A 9,526-nucleotide genomic window follows, 5' to 3' on the forward strand; every position below is an offset into this window, starting at 1 on the left:
GCGATGAACATTGGGGTACACATGTCTCTTTCCCTTCTGGTTTCCTCAGTGTGTATGCCTAGCAGTGGGATTGCTGGATCATAAGGCAGTTCTATTTCCAGTTTTTAAGGAATCTCACACTGTTCTCCATAGTGGCTGTACTAGGTTGCATTCCACCAACAGTGTAAGAGGGTTCCCTTTTCTCCACACCCTCTCCAGCATTTATTATTTGTAGACTTTTGGATCGCAGCCATTCTGACTGGTGTGAAATGGTACCTCATAGTGGTTTTGATTTGCATTTCTCTGATAATGAGTGATGTTGAGCATCTTTTCATGTGTTTGTTAGCCATCTGTATGTCTTCTTTGGAGAAATGTCTATTTAGTTCTTTGGCCCATTTTTTGATTGGGTCGTTTATTTTTCTGGAGTTGAGCTGTAGGAGTTGCTTGTATATTTTTGAGATTAGTTGTTTGTCCGTTGCTTCATTTGCTATTATTTTCTCCCATTCTGAAGGCTGTCTTTTCACCTTGCTAATAGTTTCCTTTGATGTGCAGAAGCTTTTAAGGTTAATTAGGTCCCATTTGTTTATTTTTGCTTTTATTTCCAATATTCTGGGAGGTGGGTCATAGAGGATCCTGCTGTGATGTATGTTGGAGAGTGTTTTGCCTATGTTCTCCTCTAGGAGTTTTATAGTTTCTGGTCTTACGTTTAGATCTTTAATCCATTTTGAGTTTATTTTTGTGTATGGTGTTAGAAAGTGGTCCAGTTTCATTCTTTTTACAAGTGGTTGACCAGATTTCCCAGCACCACTTGTTAAAGAGATTGTCTTTAATCCATTGTATATTCTTGCCTCCTTTGTCAAAGATAAGGTGTCCATAGGTGCATGGGTTTATCTCTGGGCTTTCTATTTTATTCCATTGATCTATATTTCTGTCTTTGTGCCAGTACCATACTGTCTTGATGACTGTGGCTTTGTAGTAGAGCCTGAAGTCAGGTAGGTTGATTCCTCCAGTTCCATTCTTCTTTCTCAAGATCGCTTTGGCTATTCGAGGTTTTTGTATTTCCATACAAATTGTGAAATTATTTGTTCTAGCTCTGTGAAGAATACTGTTGGTAGCTTGATAGGGATTGCATTGAATCTATAAATTGCTTTGGGTAGTATACTCATTTTCACTATATTGATTCTTCCAATCCATGAACATGGTATATTTCTCCATCTATTAGTGTCCTCTTTGATTTCTTTCACCAGTGTTTTATAGTTTTTTCTATATATAGGTCTTTAGTTTCTTTAGGTAGATATATTCCTAAGTATTTTATTCTTTCCGTTGCAATGGTGAATGGAATTGTTTCCTTAATTTCTCTTTCTGTTTTCTCATTATTAGTGTATAGGAATGCAAGGGATTTCTGTGTGTTGATTTTATATCCTGCAACTTTACTATAGTCATTGATTATTTCTAGTAATTTTCTGGTGGAATCTTTAGGGTTTTCTATGTAGAGGATCATGTCATCTGCAAATAGTGAGAGTTTTACTTCTGGTTCTTTGAAAGGATAAATAAAATTGACAAACCATTAGCCAGACTCATCAAGAAACAAAGGGAGAAAAATCAAATCAACAAAATTAGAAACGAAAATGGAGAGATCACAACAGACAACACAGAAATACAAAGGATCATAAGATACTACTATCAACAATTATATGCCAATAAAATGGACAACGTGGAAGAAATGGACAAATTCTTAGAAAAGTACAACTTTCCAAAATTGGACCAGGAAGAAATAGAAAATCTTAACAGACCCATCACAAGCATGGAAATTGAAACTGTAATCAAAAATCTTCCAGCAAACAAAAGCCCGGTCCAGACGGCTTCACAGCTGAATTCTACCAAAAATTTAGAGAAGAGCTCACACCTATCCTGCTCAAACTCTTCCAGAAAATTGCAGAGGAAGGTAAACTTCCAAACTCATTCTATGAGGCCACCATCACCCTAATACCAAAACCTGACAAAGATGCCACAAAAAAAGAAAACTACAGGCCAATATCACTGATGAACATAGATGCAAAAATCCTTAACAAAATTCTAGCAATCAGAATCCAGCAACACATTAAAAGATCATACACCATGATCAAGTGGGCTTTATCCCAGGGATGCAAGGATTCTTCAATATCCGTAAATCAATCAATGTAATACACCACATTAACAAATTGAAAAATAAAACCATATGATTATCTCAATAGATGCAGAGAAAGCCTTTGACAAAATTCAACATCCATTTATGATAAAAACTCTCCAGAAAGCAGGAATAGAAGGAACATACCTCAACATAATAAAAGCTATATATGACAAACCCACAGCAAACATTATCCTCAATGGTGAAAAATTGAAAGCATTTCCTCTAAAGTCAGGAACAAGACAAGGGTGCCCACTTTCACCATTACTATTCAACATAGTTTTGGAAGTTTTGGCCACAGCAATCAGAGCAGAAAAAGAAATAAAAGGAATCCAAATTAGATCAACATTCTTGTAAAAAAATAGTTTAAAATTTTTCCACTAAATAAATATAATGCATTAAAATATGATAAAATAATGTTTCATCATATACCACTCAATATATGTCCTTGTGGTATATATCCTATTACTAACAATTAATATCTTAATGATTATGTATTTCTTCCAGCAATGTGTTCTAAATTATATTCTGAATAAAAATTCAGCTTCAGAGAACAGTCGTTAGTTAAGTGACTTCTGAAATTCCTAAAGATCTCAATTTGTATTTTCCTTTATTTTAAGTCAATGCATAGAGATAGGCATTCAAAACCTAATGTAGAAAAAGTAATTTTTGACACAGCAGTCCACTTCATTCTGCTACAAATTGATGAAAACCAAACTGACATAAACAGTAATTAAATTTCTGGCAATATTCTGCAAGGCATGTTTAGCTTCTGAAGAATATAACAGCTGCTTGTAAAATGTGACAGTGTCTTTCTTTCTCTTAAGAGAGGAGCTGAAAAACCTCATGAAAAGCAGAAAATCACATGAATGGAATAAGATTTTTTTTTAATCTTTGGCTGAATAATGAACTTTAATTTGAAAAGCAGGAAAAATGTAATACTGGTTTCTATAAATATATAAATATTATAGAATGTTAGTATTTTTATTATTTGACTGTTTCTTCTTATAAACTTTCAGATGCAGCACAAATCATTCAAATGTTTTAGAATCTGTAAATTCTATGTTTTATCCTATATGGCACAACATGTAATCTCAGCATACATAATATTCAACATAAAATCTGAAACCATCCCTGATACATCACTGTAGGTAATACTCACAAGTAGTTGAACTGATTTTCAGATTAAATCTGCTGCAACAGTTTCAGAATAAAGTGCCATATCTGAAATCTTAGCACACCTCTCATTTGAATTGAAACTACTTCAAACTGAGACACTTTTCTCTAATTAAAGCCTTGGAAACCACCACTGAGTGCTTGCTTTTAATGTGTCAATTCGGAGACTTTAAGAATTCTACTTTTTCTAAAGTTCACTCAGGGTTTGACAAATAATTTTCAGATTTCAATTCAGGGGAGGAATGGTGCCTAGAGAGATCTATTTAAGGATGACCACTTTGTTTCCCTGTTCACTACTCTTTGTTGAAAAACTTATAAATTACAAACAAGTATGAGCTTCCCTTGTAGCTCAATTGGTAAAGAACCTGCCTGCAATAGAGGAGACCTGGGTTTGACTCCTGGGTTGAAGATCCCCTGGAGAAGAAAATGGCAACCCATTCCAGTATTCTTCCCTGGATAATCCCATGGACAGAGGAGTCTGGTAGGCTACAGTCCATGGGGTCACAAGAGTCAGACATGACTTAGCAACTAAACCACCACCATGATTCAGAGTAGTTATCAAACTGGATTTGATTAAACCACCTAGTCTGTGGGAAAGCTAAGGATACCATCAGCAAAAGAAAGTAGCCTAACATGGTCCAGCACAGCAGAAGTTTCTCATATTTTTCCCATTTTGCAGAAACACTAATTTCCAACACTATTTTAAGAAAAGGCTAATGAAGTGAAGAAGTACAGGCTCTAAACTTGCTTAAACTATGACAAAGCATATTGCTTAAGCTTGCATAAAATTATAACAAGCATAATAAAAAGCAAAGACATCATTTTACCAAAAAAAGATCCATGTGGTCAAAGCTATGCTTTTTTTTTTTTTTTTTCAGTAGCCATGTAGGGATTGAGACTTGAACCATAAACAAGGCTGAGCACCGATGCTTTCCAACTGTGGTGCTGAAGGAGAAGACTCTTGAAAGTCCCTGGACTTCAAGGAGATCAAGCCATTCAATCCTAAAGAAATAAACCCTGAATATGCTTTGGAAGGACTGATGCTAAAGCTGAAATTCTAATACTTTAGCCACCTGATGTGAATAGCCAAGTGATTGGAAAAGACCCTGATGATGAAAAAAACTGAAGGCCAAAGGAGAAGAGGGCAACAGAGGATGAGATGGTTAGAACATCACTCTGTCAGTGGCCATGACTTGAGTAAACTCAGGGTAATAGTGAAGGACAGGGAAGCCTGGTGTGCTGCCGTCCATGGGATGACAAAGAGTGGGATAGGACTCAGTGATTGAACAAAAACAACAAACTACTTTAAAATTCAATATCGGACCCCAAACACTTGACTCTAAGGAGGATTACACATGATGGTTATTCAGAATTTACTTTTTACTTATAAACCATGAATAACTGATTTCTTGTAAGGCAGAAAACACACCAAACAAATTTAAATAGGATGTTTTGTAAAAATCAGAGATGAAAACTACAAGGATGGAAATAGGCAAGTACAATTTTCCTTTATAACACAATCAGATCAAAATGATAGCCTTGGATATCAAAAGGGTGTCACTTCTGTCTAGTACATTTTATTTAAGAAATATATGATATATTACTCAGCCATTAAAAAGAATACATTTGAATCAGTTCTAATGAGATGGATGAAACTGGAACCTATTATACAGAGTGAAGTAAGCCAGAAAGAAAAACACCAATACAGTATACTAACGCATATATATGGAATTTAGAAAGATGGAAACAGTAACCCTGTGTACGAGAGAGCAAAAGAGACACCGATGTATAGATCAGTCTTATGGACTCTGTGGGAGAGGGAGAGGGTGGGGAGATTTGGGAAAATAGCATTGAAACATGTATAATATCGTGTATGAAACGAGTTGCCAGTCCAGGTTTGATGCACGGTACTGGATGCTTGGGGCTGGTGCACTGGGACGACCCAGAGGGAGGGGATGGGAGGGAGGAGGGTGGAGGGTTCAGGATGGGGAACACGGGTATACCTGTGGTGGATTCATTTCGATATTTGGCAAAACTAATACAATATTGTAAAGTTTAAAAATAAAATAAAATTTAAAAAAACAAAATAAATAAATTATCCATTGGAATGGAAAAAAAAAAAGAAATATATGATATAGAAATATTTCAATAATTGCTAAGTTTTAGATTTCTATCAGTGGGAAATTGGCAAGATAAAATAAGGATGTGTTGTGTTAGTCACTCAGTCATGTCCAACTCTTTGTGGCACCATGGACAATAGCCCACCAGTATAGTCTGTCCATGGAATTCTCCAGGCAGGGCTACTAGAGTGGGTCGCCATTCCCTTCCCCAGGGAATCTTCCTGACCCAGGGCTTGAACCCATGTCTCCTACATTACAGGTGGATTATTTGCCACTAAGCTCCCTAGGAAGCCCTAAAGTGAGAATGCTATCACTAAAATAAAGTAGTCCAGCTCTGTCTGGCATAGCATAAGGTTCTCATATTTTAAGTTGCTTTTTAAACAAGGAGTAGATTTCTTGTTGGAAAAAGTTGGTTTCTTAAGTAATCATTGGAATATTTGTGTCATAAAGAGAATTGCATTAGTGCATTTGAACAAGACTAATAATAAGAAAGAATATCATGTATACCTGTGGTGGATTCATTTTGATATATGGCAAAACCAATACAATATTGTAAACTTAAAAAATTAAATTAAATTAAAAAAAGAAAGAATATCAATAGTGTATAACTGTCTTAGATAATTAATGTAGTCACTGCTGCTGCTGCTGCTAAGTCGCTTCAGTTGTGTCCGACTCTGTGCGACCCCATAGATGGCAGCCCACCAGGCTCCCCCATCCCTAGGATTCTCCAGGCAAGAACACTGGAGTGGGTTGCCATTTCCTTCTACAATGCATGAAAGTAAAAAGTGAAAGTGAAGTCACTCAGTTGTTTCCAACTCTTCGCGACCCCATGGACTGCAGCCTACCAGGCTCCTCTGTCCATGGATTTTCCAGGTCTAGTTATCTGTAAATTGAGTCAATTTCTCCCACTTTGTAGAAGCACTGGAACCAAGAGATAAATAATTTACTGCAATGGATTAAATTTATTAAACAAATTACCTTTTTTGTAATTTGGGATTTAAAATATGAAGCAATGAAATTCAAACAATTAGAACTCAAATTATGGTTAAGATACAAGACTGACCAATTTCACCACTATTATTCAACATAGTTCTGGAAGTCCTAGCTTCAGCAATCAGAGAAGAAAAAGAAATAAAAGGAACCCAGGTTGGAAAAGAAGAGAAAAACATTTTCACTGTTTGCAGATGACATAATACTGTACATAGAAAACCATAAAGATAGTATCAGAAAATTACTAGAGCTAATCAGTGAATTAAACAAAGTTGTGGGATACAAAATCAATACACAGAAATCACTTGCATTTCTATATACTAACAATGAAAAATCAGAAAGAGAAATTATAGAATCAATCCCATTCACCATTGCAATGAAAAGAATTAAATATATAGGAATAAACTTACCTAAGGAGACAAAAGAACTGTATACAGAAAATTACAAGACACTGATGAAAGAAACCAAAGATGATATAAACAAATGGAAGGGTATTCCATGTTCCTGGGTGGGAAGAATCAATATTGTGAAAATGACTATACTACCAAATGCAATCTACAGATTCCATGTGATCCCTCTCAAATTACCAATGGTGTTTTTCACAGAACTAGAATAAAAATTTTCATAGTTCATATGGAAACACAAAAGACCCCAAATAGCCAAAGCAGCCTTGAGAAAGAAGAATGGAGCTGGAGGAATCAACCTTCCTGACTTCAGATTATACTACAAAGCTACAGTCATCAAGACAGTATGAAGCCACTTTTGCCCCTTCGTGAGATGTTTCCTGATACACGCTGGCGTTTTGAGGGCACTACAGCCCTAGCAATAGGAGGAGGAGGAGGAACACGTGCTGGGTAACTGTACATCCTGTCATAATAATCCCGTTGAAAGTCATAGTCCAAGTCAAAAGATGAGCCGTACATCTCCGCTGCAGATCGTTTCACACCTGCTTTTCCTCGGTTCACTTTTGGCTCTGCAGCCAGATTAATATCTAAAACCTGGCCAGCAATCATTCTGCCATCCTCTCCTGCCACAGCAGCCCAGGCATTCCTCTCATTAACATACTGAACGAAGGCAAAGCCCTTATGAACAGAGCAACCCACGATTTTGCCGTATTTTGAGAAGATTGCCTCCACGTCAGATTTCTTGACCACAAGGGTATTGAGATTCCCAATGAATACACGAGAGTTCATGGAGCGAGGATCCGTCTTGTTGGTAACATTGCTGGCCATTGTCTTTGATGATTTGGTGCCTCACAAAGCTGAAAAATGTAGCTGAAGATCAAAAAAATCTCACAGGAGGGGGAAGGGAGAAGAGATTCGATTCTGAATCTCCTACCCCTGGGTTCTACGTGGAGAAGCCGATTGCTGCTCGAGGTCGGCAACGCCTCAGCGGGGATCTTCTTCTAAGTCTGGAAAGTTGAAAGGAGATGACCTTCAGACCATTAACAAGGAGTTAACCCAGATAAAACAAAAAGTGGATTCTTTACTGGAGAGCCTGGAAAAAATTGAAAAGGAACAGAGCAAACAAGGAGTAGAGATGAAGAATGATAAGTCAGAAGAGGAGCAGAGCAGCAGCTCCCTGAAGAAAGATGAGACTAATGTGAAGATGGAGTCTGAGGGGGGTGCAGATGACTCTGCTGAGGAGGGGGACCTACTGGATGATGATGATAATGAAGATCGGGAGGATGACCAGCTGGAGTTGATCAAGGATGATGAAAAAGAGGCTGAGGAAGGAGAGGATGACAGAGACAGCGCCAATGGCGAGGATGACTCTTAAGCACATAGCGGGGTTTAGAAATCTTGTCCCATTATTTCTTTACCTAGGCGCTTGTCTAAGATCAAAATTTTCACCAGATCCTCTCCCCTAGTATCTTCAGCACATGCTCACTGTTCTCCCCATCCTTGTCCTTCCCATGTTCATTAATTCATATTGCCCTGCACCTAGTCCCATTTTCACTTCCTTTGACCCTCCTAGTAGTTACGTTAAGTCTTACCCTGTAATTTTTGCTTTTAATTTTGATACCTCTTTATGACTTAACAATAAAAAGGATGTATGGTTTTAAAAAAAAAAAAAAAAAAAGACAGTATGGTACTGGCACAAAAACAGAAATATAGACCAATGAAACAAGATAGAAAGCCCAGAAATAAACCCGTGCACCTATGGGTACCTTATTTTCAGCAAAGGAGGCAAGAATATACAATGCGGCAAAGACAGCCTCTTCAATAAATGGTGCTGGGAAAACTGGACAGCTACATGTAAAAAATGAGATTAGAACGCTTCCTAACACTGTACACAAAGATAAGACCTAAATATAAGACCAGAAACTATAAAACTCTTAGAGGAAAACATAGACAGAACACTCTATGACATAAATCAAAGCAAGATCCTCTATGACCCGCATCCTGGAGTAATGGAAATAAAAACAAAAGTAAACAAGTGGCACTGATTAAACTGAAAAGCTTTTGCACAGCAAAGGAAACTATAAGCAAGGTAGAAAGACAACCCTCAGAATGGGAGAAAATAATAGCAAATGAAACAACTGACAAAGGATTAATTTCTGAAATATACAAGTGGCTCATACATCTCAATGCCAGAAAAACAAATAACCCAATCAAAAAGTGGGGAAAATACCTAAAGAGACATTTCTCCAAAGAAGACATACAGATGGCTAACAAACACATGAAAAGAGGCTGAACATTCCTCATTATTAGAGAAGTGTAAATCAAAACTAAAATGAGATATCATCTCACAGTGGTCAGAATGGCCATCATCAAAAGGTCTAAAAACAGTAAATGCTGGAGAGGGTGTGGAGAAAAGGAAACACTCTCCCACTGTTGGTGGGAATGTAAACTGATATAGCCTCTATGAAAAATAGTATGGAGATTCCGTTAAAAACTAAGAATAAAGACTACCATATTATCCTGCAATCCCACTCCTAGGCATATATCCTGAGGAAACCAAAATTGAAAAAGACACTTGTATGCCATTGTTCATTGCAGCACTATTTACAATAGCTAGGACATGGGTGCAACCTAGATATCCATCGACAGATGAATGGATAAAGAAGTTGTAATACGTACACACAATGGAA

General features: G+C 37.1%; 1 protein-coding gene across 1 annotated transcript; it reads right to left on the reverse strand.

Annotated features, from left to right (window-relative positions):
• Positions 1-7,172: 7,172 nt before the first annotated feature.
• Positions 7,173-7,820, reverse strand: LOC138991154 (heterogeneous nuclear ribonucleoprotein C-like). Its single transcript, XM_070384414.1, has one exon. The coding sequence runs from the start codon at positions 7,662-7,664 to the stop codon at positions 7,173-7,175; it is 492 nt and encodes a 163-aa protein (XP_070240515.1). The 5' UTR covers positions 7,665-7,820.
• Between the last annotated feature and the right edge of the window lie 1,706 nt (positions 7,821-9,526).

Source organism: Bos mutus, chromosome 16 (genome assembly GCF_027580195.1).
Source record: "Bos mutus isolate GX-2022 chromosome 16, NWIPB_WYAK_1.1, whole genome shotgun sequence".
Lineage (NCBI taxonomy): Eukaryota > Metazoa > Chordata > Mammalia > Artiodactyla > Bovidae > Bos > Bos mutus.